The sequence below is a fragment of the Buteo buteo genome, chromosome 2, assembly GCF_964188355.1.
Source record: "Buteo buteo chromosome 2, bButBut1.hap1.1, whole genome shotgun sequence".
NCBI lineage: Eukaryota > Metazoa > Chordata > Aves > Accipitriformes > Accipitridae > Buteo > Buteo buteo.
Window position 1 is genome coordinate 73,595,520 of NC_134172.1, and position 20,008 is coordinate 73,615,527.

Genomic DNA, 20,008 nt, shown 5'->3' on the forward strand with positions numbered 1-20,008 from the left:
ACAGTAATTTTTTTCTTCCTTTGCTTATTCTTTGTAAAGTGAGGCATCTGGTCTGGATTTGATCTGTGACTTAAAGGAAGAAGAGCAGTGAGTGATTTCCAGAATCGGGCGGTTGCGTTCATTTATCTTCTTTCTCTAACTCTCCTCTAAGGCAAGATACGGAGCCAAGTTCCCACTGCGGCTGCATCGCCCTGTCCGCTCACTGAGCAGAGGGAACCATCTCCGTGGATTTATTATGTTCTGGACCCATCTGTTGGAGGTTTAGGTTTTTGAAGTTTGGAGATTTAGAGCTGGATGTGCTGTGGACCTGGTGTTTTATTGGCCAGAATTTTCTTTTTTATCTCCCTGGTGAAATTTATGCCAATCCTACTTTTGTAACCACAGCGTATGCCAAAGTGTTGAATTGGTTTGTGATTGGTTAGTGCTACTTTGTATTCTTCTTCACAACAACTTTAATTGAGTTTTAATTACATAAGTGTGATGTTTGTGTAACCTGTGACTTTAAAAAAAGGAAAAAGAAAAGCCTTGAGGGGACGTTTTCTTGCTCCTGGTTCCAGTTTGTTGGTGTGGCTCTTGAAAAGGACATTTTTTTTATTTATTTATCTTTTTTTAAAAGGTGAAGCCAATAGTAGAGCAGGGGTTTTATCGTAAACACTGACCCTGGGCAGTAATGTTTCCTAGCTTGTTTCTAGCTGGGTCTGTGTGGTGCTGGGTGTATGTCCCAGCTTACAACACCTTCTGCACTTGAGCCTCCACATTGTCAAAAAAGCATTGGAACTTGTTCTGTCAGTGAAGTCAATGGACATTTTCCAAACAGAAGCAGGATCTTTAGCTGGCTTTCACAACTCCGTAACTGCTTAGGATACCCCAGCTAAACATTAGGTTTAATCCCTGTTTCTTAACGTTTTGCTGCTTTCCTGTTTCAAGTTCATAGCAAATTCAAATTCTTTCTGGTTGCTAGAGGAAATTTCCTTCCCTGTTGACAGAAAAAAGTATACCCAAAAAGTCTTGCTCTTTGGAATTATTTTCTTCAGTTCTTTTGCTTGCCAATTAGAATTTTTTTTTTCTTAGACTGATCTGTCCTTTGAATTTGCATCGATCCAGATATAGGTTTTGCTACTATAGTTTAAAACTAGAAGTTGCACGTAATTAATCTTTGGTTTTGCTTATGAAATTGAAGCAAACAGAGGGATGGAAGTAATAATTCTCTAACAAAATACCTGTTCACTCCAGGTATATTTTGTTCACTTATTTTATTGCAAACTGTGTTACAGGAACTACACATGCTTATTAGTCACAGCACATTCTCACTTTGGATAGATTATTATTTTTTAACTCACAATCAACACTGAGTTTGCAATCTTCAGAAAGACCCATTTGCAAAAGTATGTATTGTAGGAGCCAATTTTGTAGGCAGATTTGGTTTTAAATGGTTTCTCTGGCTTGTTTCAGTTTACAAGCTCATTGTCTGTAATAAACTAAAACAAAATGTGTTCAAATACCACTTAGATCCAGAAACTGTTCCATTGTCTGAACTTTCAGAAGCCCGGTCCTAAAAACTGTTTGGGATTTTTTTAAACCCATTGCTGGAGTGCTAACCTTTTCCCTTCCCCCATATAGCCATACAAAACCACTCTTTACAAATAACTTTTTTTTTTCTTTCCTACAAATCTAATGACAGCCACATGCTCGTACCACCATGTTCCTGTATTTTTTTAAGATAACATTGGAGCTGTCATCAAAATAGAGCACTGAGATGGCATTGAGTTGTGTAGGAGCGCAGCAGGGTTTCGGCACAGTCTCTGGGTTTATAAAGTGAACCTGGGGAATGAAAGTAGAGGCGTGTTAAGATTTACTTTTCCCCTCTCCTCCCCCATATTTTTCTTTCCCAGGCAACCTTCTTCTGTCTGTCCCATACACTCACTCTGACATGTTTCGAACACCTGGCTTTGTGTACAAACGTTTTGAGATGTCCCCTGCCTGTACAGAGGCTGACGCAAGCACCCAAGTCAGATCTAGTTGGAAATCTTTCAGTGAGGCAGGTTTTCATTAGAAAATTCCCATTTGTCAGAGCAGTCAGCATTCTGCAGAAGTGTACCAGTTACGATAAACTCTGTGGGATGTGCGGGCGAGGTTTTGTGAGAAATCCCATCAGCCCTGGGCGGGGGGCCCCTGTCCCTGCGGCTGGCAGCACTGAGACCCAGCTGGGGCCAAGGGCTCCGCGTCCCCTGTGCTCCCTGCTGTGGGACCTCCGAGGAGAGGGGGGAAAAAAGCAAATAAAAAGCAATCTACCAGGAGAAAAACACGCAGATACTTCTTCCCTTGGGAATGTAGATGCTTCTAGTTTTCTTAACGCTTTTTGCAACGTTGTCCTTAGATGTGCATGGGACGTAGATGCCTGGGATGTTAAGCTGGACCCGAGCTGGGTAGGGATGAGCATCCAGGCAGGTCAGCTGGGGGTCCTGCCTGGCCGGGGTACTCGGAACCAACGTGTCTTCTGGCCCGTGCCAAGAGCTGTGGTGCATTGGCTTTGGTGACACAGCTGGGGCTGGGTGGCCCCCAGCCAACGGTCCCCCTGAGCACAGGCGCTGTGGCGTGAGGACACGCCAGCTCGGGGCTCCCATCTGGACATCTTTGCACAATTTCATAAAACAAATACACCCACAGAGCAGCTGGGCTGTGTAATTTGGGGATTCGCTGACCCCTTTCTCAGTCTGCCTCCAAATCCGCTTTTGGCGGCAGTGTACAGTGGATCCTCACAGAGTTTTTCCAAGAGGTGCTGATAGCGGGTCTCGTGTCCTGCTCTTTCCTTCCCATGCAGCGGGACTATACCACCATTGAGATGCCTATCGTTGGGCCCTTTTAAACTAGAGAGAGCATGTCAATGCTCGCAGCAAAGACAGGGTAAGTCCTAGCCAACTATTAATTCAGGCCACTTGGCTAGACATGTTGAGGCAGATGCTGCAGGCATCTTAATGAGCTAATGCAGACCTTCCTTCTCTTGTTAGCTTAGAGATTTTTTTGCATACAAACTTATTTCTGAGTAGGACCTATCAGATATAATACTGTAGTAGGAGCTACAGTGCACCTACCAGTGTCTGTACAATGGCATGATTTGTAGCATTCATGTATGAATTCAACGGGAAAGCACATTCTCCTTCACAGTAATATGCAGCGTAGCCCTCCGGAGCAATGATCCAGTCCTTGAGTAAATTGAGTACGTTAAATTGTGGAGAAAGACAGAAATATTGTGCAGTGAAACAAAGAGTAAAACAACACATAAAACTATCAATTCATACATTCGCATGCAATTACAGTGGCCTGCAAAATAAAATCTGGTACGCTGGCCTTTCTAATGCTATCTTGTACACCTCTAAAGCAGCTGCTTTTCCTGGAGGGACGTATCCCACTTTGCAAATGTGCCCATAGACTAGGTGAACTTCAGGGTTTAGTTTATCCATTCAGCAGTGTCCTCCCGGCTGTCCACAAGGATCACTTCACCCATCACTGAAATGCAGGTACAAGCTTTCAGAAATGAAAATGTCTTTAACCAGATTTAAAAGAATTGATGAAAATGGAGAGAGCCATATGTGGGTTCAGCACTGCCAGAGGAAATTCAGGGCCACAGTTTCTCAAAAGGACCTAAGTGTTTTGACTTTCTAGACAGTCTCACACTAAATATTTATATACCCTAACTTTGCAGAAGCACTTCTTAAGCATGCTAAAGGCAATATACAATTTTTTTTTTCCTCAGGGATAAAAAAAAAAAAAAATCAACTTATTGAGTTGATCTCACTATTGCAGCTCGATAAGCGATCTGCAAAGGCACCCCAGCTCATATCCCGGTCACGCACAGCCTTACCTGCCACCCTAGGTCCCTGAAGCTGACGTAGAGCTCGTGCTTCTTGCAGGCTTGTCGCTGGTCGCTGCTGCTGTTCTCTGCATGGGGGGAATGGGTGGCCATAAGGCTGGGCTGCCCCTGCGCTTGCTGCATGCCCCAGCACCCACAGCAATGCCCCAACAGGGAGTGAGGCATCGCTGCTCGTCTGTCGCACTTAAGGCTTGCTTTTTTTTTTTAACATTTTCAGTTTTAGTCATAAAATAATGGCTGGGTTCAATACGTATGAAATGCCCCTCTGGTGCTTTGTGCAAAGCCAAAAAAGGCCTGAGAAAATAGATTTTTTTTTTTTTCTTTTTTCCCTGGGCTTCCTCTGACCTCATATTAGCAAAAAGCAGATTTCTCTGATTATTGCCTACTATATAAAAGGAGAACCTATGAAACGAGTGACAGGGAAAGGCACCCTTTGCCTATTTTCTAAATTCCTGTCTTTGAATCACCTGCATTACTAGTGATACTTGCAACTTCAGGCCTACAAAAGCAACACACGACATTAAGATAATGTGGAATCTGTTGTTTTGTCCAGTGTGGCTGGATCCAGATTACAGACTTCTTGCAACAGGTGACAATGCTGAAGCCAAAGAATAAAGCATGGACCTGAATTGTGGATCAGAACAACCATGACTATCAGTGCAGTTTTAAAGTTGTGTCCATCCTGGACATATAGCCTGAGCTGGAGACCCAAGTAGAAGTACCAGAAAAATATTTTTTCAACACTTGTTGTTGGAAGCTAACTCAATACAGGGTCCCCAAGCTGGAATCAGGACATTGGTCACAGGGACTTTTCTAACCTACTTGCAGAAGTAAGAAATTCTTTTGTCCGCTACCCATCCTTTAAAAATTGAATTGATATAGCAAATAGATGATAAAAATGCACACTTAAAACTGCAGACCACCTATGCTTGTGGAACTGCAAAACCCAGAGCTCAGAAACATAAGCTATGGAAAACGTTTTTAAGAGACTCTTGGATTTCAGGTGCAAAGTACAGAAATACATACACGTGGGCAGGTCAGAGAAGCCACACCGATCACCAGGGCTGTAGAAAAACATCACTAGTTCTAGGACAGGAATGACCTGATTAAATATAGGGAAGCTGCAACAAGACTGATGGGAGAGAGTTCTCCCATAACCTCGCAGGTAACCCCAAGTGATCCAAGGCAAAGGTGAGTCACATAAGATGATATTGTGCCGTATGTTGTCATTTTCCTTCCACCTCTTGCCAGCTTGCCTTCTGTTCAGTGAAGTGCTGGCAGAAATAGAGCTGGAATTTGCCCCTGCCCTCAGCAGAGATGGCCCTGTGCTGTAGTTCCTGCTGGGAAGGTCACCAAGGGCCCGTTATTCTGAGGTATCTCATAAGAAAGCCACGTCTCTATTTCGAATGCCTGACGGAGTTTTCTTCCATATTAGGAAGCACAGCTCCCCCCAAAATAGCTGTGGTTATCCTGAGCAACGAATGGGTTTTCCTCTTCTGCGCGAAATTTTTGGGACTACTTTTGGGGGGCTAGACTTAAAATCACAAACTCTGAAAATCTACAGCATTTTGATTCAGATCCACGGAAATATATTGTCATTTTGATCATTCATTGCTGTAATGTAATTATCTTGCATTTCAAAATGAGAGTTTATTTTATGTGGGAGAAAAGGAGATTTTCTGGTTAGGTGCCTTTTTTTTTTTTTAATTGGATTAATAAATCCCTCAGTTTAGCATTGTTTTGAAGGAACACTATTTTTCCAACTTCTTTTGAGTAATCCCTAATCCCAAGTAGTTTCAAACCAGCAACTGAACACTAGTGGTAGACCAAAGAGACAACAAACAGACTGAAGGTGGGAGAAACCATCCCCACATTATCCCAAGCCCAGAAACATGGACCCCGGCAGCCCGCGCTGTACCTGCGATGTTGGACACCCGGAAAGCTTCCTGGTTCTTTGGCGTTTTTGATCGATTCTGGCTCCTTTGCTTCCCTCCCGTGGAGCGAATACTGCGGAGGTGGACCTCGGTGGCTTTGAAGAAGGCTACTGTGAACGGCTGCTTGTTCTGCGGGCCGTGTCTTCCAATAAGACCCGCCAGTTTGGGATTGATGCTTTGCCCTTAATAACAGAATAGACTGATAAGAGAGCCTGCAGTAACTTTTCATTTTCAGCAGACGTAGTAAGGATAACAAGGAGGAGAGCCGCTGTCTAGCGGGTAAGGGTGATTCCTAGGCACATCTGTATGCGTCGATCCACCAAGGGCCTGGACTTAATCGGCAAAGCTGCTTCTGACAAGAGCAGCTCAGCACAGCTAACTTCATTTTATATCTGCGTGTAAAAGTTACATAAAATAGTCCTACATATAATTATTTTACCCTAAATCCGCTTAGCATTAACTTTTCCTGCATTCTTTAGAGGGGTTTCTTTAAGTTCACCAACCTATAATTTGAAGAGATCCTATAAAAGGAACCATAAAACTCAGCCCATAGGAACACTAAATTCCCACTGGAAGGTTATTAACTTAAAATAAAAATGCCTTGTATGAAATGTTGACAGAGTTCCAGATACACTGTAGCTGAGAGAAACAAATAGTTCAGATGTTTAGAGACATTTTGCTTATTGCTGCATCCCAGCACTACTGTACCTGGTAACTTTGTTGCAAAACTGTTGATTACCATTCATGCTTTCTTCATCCTGGGCTTTTAAAATAATTTGATTTTTGGTAAAAGATGATTAGGTGGTTTCTCTCTAGAACTAAATCAATTATTTACAAAAAACACAAGGAAGGGGGTGGCAGTGGGAAATTTAATGTCTTTCCCTGTTGTCTCCAAAGGATGACTGGGTGCTGTTGTGAAATGCAGGGGTGATATCCAGAATTATCCTGTTCTAAGCTACTGAGTACTGCTGCTAAGTCAAAGCTACATTAATGGCTTTTGTGATCCTGTTGCTAAGGTCAGAGCTGGCCTTGTCAGCTGCAAATCAAATATGCCAAAGGACAGCTGACACTTTCCTAGAGAAGCCCTGAAAGGCAGCCTGGCCAGGGAGAGCAGGCGAGGGGCTCTACAGCCTACTGACAAAAATGTCCTTATCTTACTCGTTTCTGACTACTGTGTCAAAAGCAGCTGGTAACCTGAAACATTTCTAGGTCATATTCTATAACTGCTGTTTTTAAGATGAGTAAAGTAAATGCTAAGGCTTATAAATTATTGTCTTTATGGAATTGTTTCCATCCTTGCTCTTGCATGTGGCCAAAAGATTGGTAAATGTGACAGATGCAGAAAAAGGGGGCTGTGGTCAAAGCTTGAGGCCAAGAAATGGACCAGCCTCAGGCTGGAGTCCATCTTCTGTTCTTCTAAAAGTGTGCAGCCCAGTGAGTAAGTCCCAAGCTGCAATACATGGGATTTGTGGAAAGGACTGGCTCAAGAGGTGTTTTAATGGAAGCTTGGCAGCAGGACAACTGCCCAGCATGGCCAGGCCTTGCAAACTAGATAAAGCAAAATGAATTTTGGGACAGGGCACCAGGAAAGCTTGGGTAAAAATAGCAAATGCAAAAACTCATGTACGTAGATTTATACACGGACACACATCAACAACTTCTTCATCTTCTGCTTAAGCTACTTTCCGGAAACTTGTCCAAACAGTTTTCATTTTAAACATTTGAGGCTGAGCCCACAAAGTGCTTAAGCAAGTAGCTAATGCTAAATATATAAGTAGTTCCACTTGTGCCCAGGCTTTGCTGGATTGAAGCCTTATTTCCTGAGAACAAGCTCAGCTGCAGGAGTTAGAGCTCACTGAATACTGCTCCTATGGCTTTTCCTGCCCCTTTAAAGAAGTCTTTCTGCTTCCCAAAGCTGTTTAAACTAGCAAGTACCTCTACAGCTGTGGTTTTTCCAGTGTAAATTATTTTACCTTTACCATGCCTCTCTAGAGTAGGTCAGCAGTATGCAGTGAGGGGACTCAACTTCACACTGATATGTTTAATGGATTGGCATTAGTGCAGCAATAAGTAGCATTTGACCAATGAATTCCTCGTCTAACACCAAGATGTCACGTTCAAGTCCAGCGTGGTGGCAGTGTTCCCTTGGCAGGGGGGAAAAGGCATGTAACACTGTATGCAAAGTAGCATATTTCTTTTTAATAAGGATGAGAAAAAAATCCCTTTCTAACTTTCCTATACATCTGGAAAGCAAGGTTAAACACAAGGACGCGTGTGTAGTCACCACTAGACAATGATAAACTTCTCCCAAAAGAACTAGAACTGTGCTCTTGAACAAGAGGGCATGGCTTTATCTGCTTTTATGAAGCTACTTTTTTAATACTGTCAAAAATGGGATCTTAAGTAATAAACTAAGTAAACTTAAGTGGGCAGCTGCTGTTCCCATGTGCTGCTGCCAAGCAAGGCGTATCGGGTGCTGGGCTGAGAGCTTGCTGAAGGCTACTGAGTCACTCGAACATTTCTTTTGCTTGCTGCTTGAGTTGATCTCCATTTTCTAAGAGTAAACAAATACCCTTTGATTCCACCCTAGTTGTACATGTTGATAGACTTATTTGGCAAGATTATAAAGAAATACAAAGATCAGTTAATTTCTTTTGTATAATTTCATCTGAACAGTGCTTGTGACGTCAGAATTTTTTTAAATAGACTTTATGATTACAGATCTCTATGTAACAACAGATACAAAGGAAAGGGTTTTTCTTCTAATTCACTTAAAGCTTTGGGGGTTGCCCAAGCATATAGTGTTGCATCAAAATTCTGCTGTTTGCAGCATATGATTTTCGTAAGAAGTCCAGGTGTAAAAGCAGCTTTCTTGTTAGTCCACACAATTGGTCTAAATCCAAAGTGAAACTTGGGGAGCAAGGAAGAACATGTCCTCGCCATTCAAAATAGAAACAAAAATTCACGTGTGTGGTGGAGAAATGTGAGTGCAAAGGTGTGCTGCCAGGGACTTGGTTACAGAAGACAAGCAGACAACTAATTCCTGTATCTCTATATTTACTTCTTAAACATTGCAGTTGGCTTTTCTAGCCTTAATGATAGGATGATTAAAGTATTTTGTTAATCTGTTTTGAGAAAGCAGCAAGTTACTTCGCAAAGGGTGGAAATCATACATAAACTCAGATTTCTCAGGAGTGCAAAAAGAAATCGGATTCCTAGTTTTCATTGGGTTGAATAACAGATGAGAATGCACTTATCACTGAACCTGGGACTTTCTGTCTTTGAAAGCTCTCTCTGTGATAGATCTGGCTGTACACTTTTAAGGGTCCACTTCTAATTGCTCCAGCAGAGCAGACAGGGTTACTGTAAGTGTGTGCAAAGTTGCAGCGTTTCCTTGGATGCAGGACCCTGACAAGTCTCCACTGAAATCTGTAACATTCATAAATCAGCTGCCTTCCTCCTTAATGCTGAAAAATGGGATTTGCTGTAAAATCACTAGGTGAGGATGGGGGAGGACAGAGCGATAAGAAGACTTTATCGGTAGAAGAGTGTGAGTGTAACACTGTGGTATCCATAGCATTTAGATATATTAAGCCTACTTCTAGCTATCACTTTTATGTGGACTCTGGGCTGGGTCTTGATGGTTTTCCTATACGTGAACCACAATTGAACAAATGTGCCATGATCGCGGACACAACTTCTGTACTTCCAATTATTTCATTTAGGAGGCAAACTGGAAATTAAAAATAAGGACAAGTGTTTGAAAACAGGTTAAGCTTGCCTTAGCTGTTAATTCACCTTACTGTTTTAACTTTAAGAGTTAAGATTAACTTGTAAATCAGGTTGAATTTGAATCTTTATACAAAGATGGCAAAAGGCATCTATCATTGGGGTGGGGACTAGTAACTTCCATGGTGAAGCTCCTGCTTTGTATCTGTGTTTGGGTTTCTGTATTCACTGATCACTCAGGGCAGGTTAAAACAAACCCTGTGCACCTCTCTGTGCGCAGGTCTCACATGAATAAAATCACCCTTTCATGCAAATGATTCTCTGTAGGTTGCCTGTTTCAAAACTGCTTTGCACAGTCTTTATGCAAAATACTACTTACTGGAAATGTTCAGAGTGTTGCATAAAAACCAATAGCAAGTGATATCATAGATGCCTATCTGGAGAATGAAAGTATGTCCTTAGATAACTATATTCTGAGTATTTATAGTAGTTTTGAGCTGGGTTTTTCTTAACCTCTCTTGTGGGGCAGCCAGGCTGTTTCAGATGGTCCCAGGTCCTGGGAACCCTCCAGAAGATCCAGAACACTTTGGTTTCCTTGCACAAGTCTCCAAGTGAGCATCAGGAATCTTAACTTTAAGATAAAGCAGCATGACTTTTTAGTTAAGACCAGGTTAGGAAAATTTCCTGCCTGATTCTAAACACATCCTTTCTGGAGATTTCTCAGAGCCAGGTCTTCCCACCCATTCCCAAACCTCTCAGGTTTGTACCATAAGCACACTGCAGACCTTGGACTCCAGACCAGGCATGACTTTACTAGTAATTTCTGCTGCCACAAAGGCAATTAAAATGGTTCCTAGCTGACTTCTGAATTTGAAAGGACTTTTGTGCCAATTAACACTAGTCTTCTACATCACTCAGTTGTGTCTTTTCGCACATAGCAAAGTTTCTTTCTCTCTCCTCGACTGGATTGTACTACCTGCAAATTAGCCAGCAGCGTATATACACCTTGATGACAATGTGTACATAGCTAATACCGAAATGACTGCAGACAGGTTCCCAATCTGTTAAAGCATTTGAGTACATCCTTAACTTGAAATACATCTACAGATTATTTTATTATTGTTATTTCCATCTCAGGCAAATCCAGGAAAAACATGCTTAAGAAATCCTGTTCAAAGGAAAGAGTACTGAATGCTAAAGGCTTCCCCTGGCTGGCAGTCGTGTACCTGGAACAGACTCACTGATTGATGTTGGTGTCTGACACTCACCGTCGATGCCTTCCACGGATAGCTGCAGGCCAAGATTGTGCTGGGGATTCACCACCCAGTGATTACTGGTTGCGGTAATGTCAAACACCAGCCACCCTTCTTCTGCAGCCCAGATTGTTCGAGAGTCAAGCAGGAACAAATCTGAATCCCTGAAATGAAGAAGCATAATTCCCAGTTACCCAGGCTTTCCACTGGCGTCTCTATAGGCATCCATGTACATGCTTTAAGCAACACCACTTGGTCAGCCTTTCAAGCAATAGGCAGATTATGCCGGAGCTGGGCTGGCATGCTTTCCCACCTAATCGCCTTCAGATGGAGCGCTTTTCTTCCCTTCAAAAAGGGAGGATGGGTTGAAGGAGAGCCGAGGTGGTTTGGGGTTACTTTGCTGTTACAGTTAACCTTAGAGCTGCTGATGCAACTTCAGAAAAAACACTTGCCAGGCACAGATTTGCAAAATTATTGTTTGCATATGCACACTTGGTAATTGGGCAGACAATGCTGCTCATTATCCTTTCCACACATAATTTCCTGACGTTTATGCATAATTGTAGCATTGGTGCAAGCCAGCTGGAACACGGGTGTGCATACATTAACATATGTAATGGTTTTCTAAATTTGTTCGTCTGAGGTTACAGATGATTGATTGAGGCAATAACCCTCTGCACAGTCACAGGTCTGCATTACTTTGGGTGGCAATTTTCTTCCAATTCATTGCTTAATTTTTTTAAAGGCCACTGCTGAGTTATTCTCGTTGAAGAACTAATATCAGAAAATGATAAAGATCCGAAATAGAGAGGATTTTGTGCATGTGAAAAGGGTGAAATCATTCTGGATTTACAAAACATTTCCTGGCAAATTTCTGTAAAATGAAAATTTGAGAAAACACAGATTCTGTAAAGGAAGGAATTTTCTCTTATCAGAAATCAGGAAAGAGATAAAACTTGGATGAAAAAATTGGATAGTGGTGCAGTGCCTTTATAAAAAAAGACTTTACGAGAAGAACAAAGAAACACGGTGGAAGTGTCTAGACAAGTCCCGTAAGAGCTGCTTTTGTACTTGCAGTGCACAAACATGATAACTTGTTTAAGTGTAATTATATCCTTTTGAATGCAGAAATATCCTTGGAAAACCCTTTAATCATGTCCTCAAAGCTTAAAGAAGGCCTTATTAATTTTGTCACTATTGATTTGTCAGTGCAAATATATATATTTAATATAGTTTAAACAGGGCCTCTTGTTTGCCCGAATTATCAAGTGATCAAAAATGAATCTGAGAAGTGCTGTCGGCATAGAGGCTTTTGTCTCGTAGCTTTTAGTGATTCTTTTCCCTGTGAGATACCAAGAAATTAGAGGCTTTTGTCCCACACAGCTGACTCAAAACAGAAATGGAGTTTTATTGCAATGTTTTTACTATCTAGCTTTCCTTTCAACCCTTGTGGGCCAGAGTGTGTAAGAGAGAATGGCTTTCCTCTGTGAGCTAATAGATGTTACTGCCTCTGGCTCTGTGCTGGCTTACACAAAATTAAACTTCTGAAATTAGTTCCTGCAGAGCATGTGAGCACATCGCCCGGCACGCATAAGAGGAGGAACCTGCCCTTTCCTCACCAATGCACGATACCTGGCTGAATATGTAGATGCAGCCAGTGCTGCTGAGGGTGCAATTAGTGCTGCATGTGGCAGCCTGAGGGAAAGCAGTGGCTTTCTGTCAGCTCAATTCAGAAAGAGGAGGCAAGGTCTGGTGCTTGCAAGAGATGTTTTGCAGGTGCGGGATTATAAGGAGTGTAATTCCTCCCCTCGCCCGGCACGTCCCTGCCATGGAGGAAGGCACCGAGAGGGAGTTTTGCTTTCTTGTAAACAAAGTTTTGGGTTGTGGAAACGAGCCTTACATCAGAACTGAACTTGCTGCAACGCTTCCTCGGCACTGGGGATCCTATGGGGAGTATCTCCGCTGGTGTTTGGGCAGCCAGAGCGAGTGGCTCAGGAAGGAGCCGTGGTGCAGCATTGGAGAGGCTCAACCCAGGTGTTAGGAGCTGCTCTCTGGAGCTCAGTCAGCTTTGCTGAGTGCACCTAGGACAGCTGAAGATAAACAGTACGGATAACCCCCTCCCTCCGCATACGCATTAGTTACAGGAATGTAAGATGCTTGAACTCTAACCGGGGGACAAATTTCCTGGGGTTTCATCCCCACCCAGAAGCAATGGCCCTGTTCCCACAGTGCATGACACAGCCGCGTGGACACCTCCCGCCCTTCCCTGTTTACAACACGCTGAACAAAACGCATCCCAGAGGAGCCAGGGACGAGGGAGTAGTACAGATTGGCCCGTTCCAATGGCTGAGTCCAAGTTTCCAGAAGTAAAGGGTTTTTATATGCACATACTGCATCATTTAAGCATGGCCCCTGACTGGAACTCATGATTCACACAAGGTTTAGTTAACAGGGACTTGGCTTGCTTGGTTTTTCTCCCTTGTAGTTTGCAGGTTGAAGATAATAGCAATAATGATAACTTTTTTTGGTTTTAGCTACTGCTCAACTGAAGTATTATTACTCAGAAAAACCAGCCTTTAAGCTTCCCATGCTGACATGATGCAATCAGGGTAACCAGACAACATGAGGCATCAAGTACCAGGGTGAGTCAGTCTGGGAAATTGTATAATGCGTTTGTTTTCCTGTAGTTACAGCAATGTGCAAACAATAGGCCTGGAGGGGAAGCCCGAAGTGAGAGAGATCAAAGGGACCCACTAAAGGGAAATGTCATTCCCGCGCACACTTGGAACATTTGGACCCAAAAAGGCCCTGTTTCAGATGCTCTCTGGTGAAGTTCAAGCACTCCTGGATTAGCACTTTCCGCTCTGGCCCACCAGCAGCTGCCAGGGATGGGATGCAAAACCTGACTGGTGTTGCAAGCAGAGGCTCCTAAGATTGTGGCGCCTGCTCCGATGTAAAGCAACCTCTTGTTCTTTTTAAAAGAACAACCTCTCTTTAAGTGAAATGCCCTGCTCTCCAAAGACTTATAGCAAACAACGTTAAATCACTAGCTAATAGACAGCAGGCCCTTTAGACATCATTGTTGGACAAGACATAATAAACATGGCAAAGAAATGTTATTCTGCTTAGACTTAAACAAAGTTTGCTCTGAGGGCTCCCATCTAATGACTTGTCATATGAGATAGTGCTAGTTAAGTCTAACTAATGTGGCTGGTTTGAGTTTTAGCTTTGAGATAAAGATCTAAGCACAAAGGGAAAAGGTTTCTAGTGCACATCTTACTCTCTGCTACCTTACCTACCAACTGTATGCATATTTAGAGCGTTCTTGGAACGATGTGAATAATGGCTCTGCAACCAGGAGGCAGAAAATCACTTTGGTTCTATGGCCCGGCATTCAATCCCTTCATTTGAGAGCATGTGAGAAACTATACGGAACCTCTTACCAGACCAAGAGATAGGAAAAGGCACATGATCCTCATTTTACAGAAAATTAAGCTGGGATGTGGAAATGTTAATGTCTAGATTAGAGTTACATAAATTATGAAGGCTGGATCCAGACCACAAGTATGTTTTGTTGAGACCACATCAAAATGGTTCAGCGTTCAAAGTACTGACATCAGCAGGAGTGTCAAAGCTTTTAGCAATGCTAAAACTCAGGGCTTTCAGCTCGGTTTTCTCAAGCATCAGGCTGTCAGGGGAGCCTAAGATGAGGACAGGAGGTTGGCACTTGTCTACTGATCACTTTAGTAGTGTCTGGCACTGGATGCCAGAAAGGAGAGTCACCTCCCGTTAGAAAGCACTCCCAAAAATTTATCTACAGGTCATATAACTGCTATGTGGTCTATGAAATTTCCTTAGTGAACGTGTTTCTGGACTCAAGGGTGAGTAACAAGTATTGCAAAGTGAGGGTGGCTGGGGAGGATGCATGTGAGATCGTGTCTGGAAAGCAGCTGGAGTTATGGAGGTGGAAGGGCTGAAGCTGCCAAAGGGCTGTGGAGGGCTGGTGGCATGAGTGGGGTAAGAAAAGGAATCACAGGTGATTAGTGGGAGAGAAAAGGACTGGAAGAAGTGAGGTATGTGGGGATGAGTGGAGAAATAAGGGGAGACAAAATACAGAAAAGGCAAGTAAAAGTATCCTGAAAGGAAGCAGTGAGGAAGAGAGTTAGCAAGTTCCAATGCGGTATTTCTAAGAGAAGAGAAAGGATTAACAACCACGAAGCTTCATGAAAATAGTATGTATGGGCTCTTTGCCTTTTGCTGGGGTATTTTTTCAGCCTCTAGGATGCACTTTCATTTGAAGCCATAAACATTAAAAACATATCCAAAAATCAAGTGCAGTATGTCCCCTAATCACCTGCCTTGATAAGTCAGGGCACAAGGAAGAATATGGACTAGCGAGACTCAGTGAAAATTGGAGAGTTAGCAATTCTGCAATAGCAAGAGAGAACAGGAGATGAAACTCTCTATTTATAAACTATAATGCTACAAGGTCTACGCTGCTTGAGGGTAGCCCTCTCACCAAACAGCCCCTGCTTTTGTGTCTGTTTTCTTCACTCGCTTTCCCCATCCCCCTCGTCGGCTCTGTTATTTCAAGCTGCTGGTTGACAAGTGGTAGTAAACACTAATGAGCACTTCCAAGTGGGATAAAAATAAATGGGAAGGACAGGCAGCAGCAGCAAAGGTGACTCTTGGCAACTTTCATCACATTGCAAGACAAGGTGATTTCTGTGACGAGCTGGCGCTCTGGGTTGGGAGCAGACTGGGAGCCCTGGCTCACCTGGCCGTGTCCTGGCAGCCGCCAGCCCAGGGCCACTGTCACCAGGTCCTGCGGTCCCCTGCCGGCGTTCATGTCATCTGCCAGCCCAAAAAGCACACTGAGGCTGCCTGACAGCCGCACTGCTCTAATCCCTACCCGCTAGTTTGAGGAATTACAGATCTAACAGCGTTTTAAACAATAATCATACTGTGACACCTAGCAGCAGATTTCGAATAGTTTTACAAATACGGGTCAACCCTCCTGCTTCCATTTTAAAGTGGGAAACACTTGAGGCATGGATATGTTAAATGTCCTATTGACTCAGCACGTAAACCACAGCCACTGAGCCAGGAGCATAATCCTGTCCTCTTGACTGGTATTCTAACCCTAGAGGGGCTGTTTGGGTCACAGGCATAGTGCAAGATAGCAAGTTTGCCAACAGGCAGCCCAAGGACAGAGCTGGCATGGGGAGATAGGGGCAATTCACATCCAGGTTTGAGCGGGTGGAGGGAGGAGAAGGCATAAAGGGCATCCTGGGAGGGTGAGAGGAGATCTGGGGTTAGAAGACATCTGTTTGGATTAAAAAACTGCAGTATCCAGATTCCAGTTTGCTTGGTGTCATTGCTTAAAGTCGGCTGCAGCTGTCCAAAGACAAGCTTAGGAAAATATTTTTCAGACTTTCCTACTTTGAGAGGGCCCCAGCATCTCCCTGGGCCTCTCCCTGGCACGTTTGCAACACCCTCTGTACACAGACCTGATGCAGCCCTCCTCCCACACCTTCCCTTCCCTGCGTGCCTGGGATCCCCTGGTTATCCTTCCCTTTCCCTCCCCGTGCCCCTGGGGAGCAGCCGCCAGCCAAACAAGGCTGGGGGGGTCTCCTCCAGGTGAAGGGATGGCCACAGCAGGAATACAGTTTGCTGGAGGTGGTTTCCAAGGGCTGGTCTGAAAACTGGCTGTACTGGTAGTGAAACGGATTGGTGTAAATTTTTGTTGAATCTTGGGAGAAATTAAATTCACTTTAAAATTTCAGCAGATTCTTGATTCTGGTTTGTGTGTTTCTGGTAGTCGTGCTCCCTTTCCTATGTAGTGTTTGAGAAGGGCAAGATCTAGGTTTCAAAGACTGATTAAAAGTGGCAATGGGAGTCTGTTACAGAGAGATGCAACATGTTTCCCAAATATGAAGCCTCTTGTAAAAGCAGTGCTGAGAGAAATGAGGTTATATACATATCTCTGACACTTTATATACAGCTGTTTCTATTCAGCATTGAATCGCTGTTTATTAGTGCATCACTTAGCTGAGCAAGAGCCCACTGGGGTATGCAAAATGCCTCCTGCGGCTACTCAAGTGCCTGTGAAGAGTTGTGCCTTGCTAAGTGAGTTCAAGATTTTTCAGGTTTTGCAGGCTGCAGTGGCTTTCAGGAATGGTCTGAAAAAGATAACTAGATACAGCTCTGTTCTTGGAGAGCTACAGGGTTTCCACGCTGAAGTTCCCTTGCTACTTGCTAAGAGATGAGTACAGTTATCAACTGACTTGCAGATAAGTCATCAAAAAAAAATATCAAAGCTATTGTCGGTACCTTTCTAGATGCTGTTAGTACTTGCAGATACCGTCGTGGTGCTGGGGCACAACGTTAAAACAAACTATGCCCTTTGCTGCACCGTCTCTAGAACAATCGCACTGGTACTTAAAAAAGCTCCAAAAAGGAGGCACATCTGCTTCACGGATTGGGTGGGCCTAAGCCTTTCTTAGTTACTAGAATTACATGTTTCAACCCACAACATGGAAACAGACTCCAATGAATGGGAGAAAGGGGTCTGGAGAGGGGCTCAGGTTTGATCTGGGTGCAGAAGTGGCGTAGTTTGAAGCACAAACTAAAGTGTTCCAGCTGCAAGTCAAACCCAGGAATGCATCGTGCAAGATCTTATTTTTCTGTAGGGCTGGTAACATGAGCATTCAAATCATTCGCTGCCTTTGAAGCCTGTGAAATCCATAATGGCCACAAAGTGAACATGTAGCAACTACATTTCAATTACCAAAGGCTGGTCAAGTACCTGGCTTTATTCTTTCCATTAACAAAACTCCCATCGACTTCAAAGGGCTTGGGATTTACTCCACAGTGCAAGTGCTGGGTCCAGTGAAATTGGAGATGTAACTCTGGGACAAGGTATTTTAGCTTCTGAAGGTGGAGACAGATGGGCAGGATCGAGCTCTGATGTTGACGGGAGCTATACAGTCTGCATTTTTTTGTGCAGCTTCAGGTTAATAAGCTGAGGATGATGCCCTGACTGATAATCTGCCCCAGAACTGCATGGGCACTTTTTGAAAATACACAAGTTGCTATCAATTGCAATAGGAGTTAGGTATCCAACCTTCTTGGCCACTGTTAGAAATCCCACTATGTACCTGTGTGTCTCTTCAGCACTTAAGTCCCTTTGAAATTCTTGCTTTGGCCATTGCTTACGACAATAGTGGAGAGTCTAAGGGTAATGGATATTTCTTTTGCAAAGTAATTCACAAACTATTTCATGATTCCACTGTAAAAGTATCAAAGTTCATTTTTCTCAGGCTCATGTCCATAAGCTTTATTTTGACATGTTCCCTGTGTAGATGCCCCAGATAAACGACCTTCAACACCTTGTAGCAAGCCTTGTTCCCTGTGATGTGTGCTCCCTAGCACTGGAATCTGCTTTGCTTTTCCGCAGCACCCAGGAGAGAGGAGACAGAGGCTTGAGCAGCACCCGGCTCCCTGATGGTAACCTTTAGTTCCCACTAGCAGGGTTTGTGACCACAAACAGGGACTTGATGTCCTGCTGCTCCGCACCCTTCTCAAGCCTCCTTATAAAACTCTTTCCCAGGCTTTTGGGTGAGTGAACCATGAAGACCAAACAGAGGTTGGACATGAGTCACTGGACTTTAAGTTATGTATGCGAAAGCTTTGAGACATGTTATATTAGTCAAAACATCAACTGGTTTTGCAGTGTTTATGATATTAGGAACACTTTTTTTTCATGAATGTACTTGTTTGCTTAAAGCGAATAACTGATGCTTTGTGCCTAAAGAATGCTGTACATGCCTTTTTATAAAGGAGATGTTGCCAGTTTGAAAAGCTTGCCTTGCAATTAATTCATAGATTTGGAAAGGCCAGAAAGAATATTTGATCATTCAGTCTGGTTTCCTATAAACACCTGTAATAATATCTTCAGTCTGACAGAGATACAACTTCTATAAGTCAAAGTCCAGAGTGGCACCCCGTCTGCTACAAAGGTCAGGGCTGGGCTCTCATTTTTACTGCCAGGGTTGTTAGGTGTCTATCTGTCCATGACTGAGCAGGTAGATGGCAGAGAGCTTCCACCCTGTGTTCAAATGTTGGTACTATTCAAGGGCAGGATTTCAGAAATAGTCTGCTGTGGGTGCAGCTGTTTGTCTGGAAAGACCTATGCCTGTATTTTTCACCGACAATAAATTGCAGACAAGAGATGTTGCTGGTTAGATACCTGCCAGCCTGTCTGAACTCGTAAAGCAAGTCATTAATTGTTGAACTGCTCATACTTATGGTTTATTTGAACTGAGGGCACACCATCACACCCTCCAAACTGGAGGCTCATCTGAGGTTTAACTGAAAACCAAGCCTTCAGCGTATCTGACGATCTCTTCACCCTCAAAGGAAAAAAATCTCCAGTCAGCCTCAGCTTGGGCTTTCCAGCTGCATCCCGTGCTGGTTTTGTGGCCCTAGAAGCTGTCCTGATCTCTGCTGCGTGTAGCCATGTTACGAAGGAGAGACGATGCTGCAGCTGCCTCTGGGGAGCCTGGCGCTGAGCTCCTGCGCGTTGGCGCGCTTAGACGGCGCGCACGTAGCGGGGGGGGCACGGGCCTGGAGAATACCTGCTCTTTCAGAGCCTGAAAGGCAATTCCAGCGATCTCCTGGGAGATCCCACTGCTCTTGTATTATCGTCGCAAGAGCGCAGGGAGCAGGAAAACCATTTGGGTTTTTGTTGGCCATTGTACCTGCCGGGCTCTAGGGAGAGGAGTCTACAAAGTCAAATGCGAGCAAAGGTTTTCTTGCCTGCGTGGGGGGGAGGGTTTGGCTTTGTTTTGCTCTTGTTGCTAACAACGTCAGATGGGTCTGACTTTCCAGCCTGCTCAGGGTGAGACAAACAGCCAAGGAAGCATCAAAGTGAATGGGTGTTTTTTGATCAACATTGGAGAGAGTTTGTTTTCTTTCTCCACTTGCCCAATGACACACTGACTTGGATGACTGGTCTGTGACAGAGCCGGTTGGAAAATGTCAGTGGAAAAATGCAGAAAAAGAGCAAATATTTTTACAAATGTTAGTGACAATATTTTTACCTTTGGTCAATCCAAACCAACAGGAATATTTTTTCAGGACAAACTGTTCAAAATTCACCATTGCCTGTGCCAAAATGTATGCAAAGGGTGAATATGCAGGAACGCTCGTTAAAAATA

General features: G+C 43.6%; 1 protein-coding gene across 1 annotated transcript in view; it reads right to left on the reverse strand.

Annotated features, from left to right (window-relative positions):
* Positions 1-1,238: 1,238 nt before the first annotated feature.
* The window catches only part of BMP7 (bone morphogenetic protein 7), a 45,711-nt gene continuing 26,941 nt past the window's right edge, over positions 1,239-20,008 (reverse strand). Inside the window, exons 3-7 of the mRNA XM_075019882.1 lie at positions 10,803-10,951; positions 5,790-5,987; positions 3,863-3,939; positions 3,093-3,203; positions 1,239-1,821 (exon numbers count right to left, since the gene is read on the reverse strand). Of these exons, the coding sequence (XP_074875983.1) occupies positions 1,672-1,821; positions 3,093-3,203; positions 3,863-3,939; positions 5,790-5,987; positions 10,803-10,951 (685 nt within the window). The 3' untranslated portion in view covers positions 1,239-1,671. The remainder of the gene's footprint in view (positions 1,822-3,092; positions 3,204-3,862; positions 3,940-5,789; positions 5,988-10,802; positions 10,952-20,008) is intronic.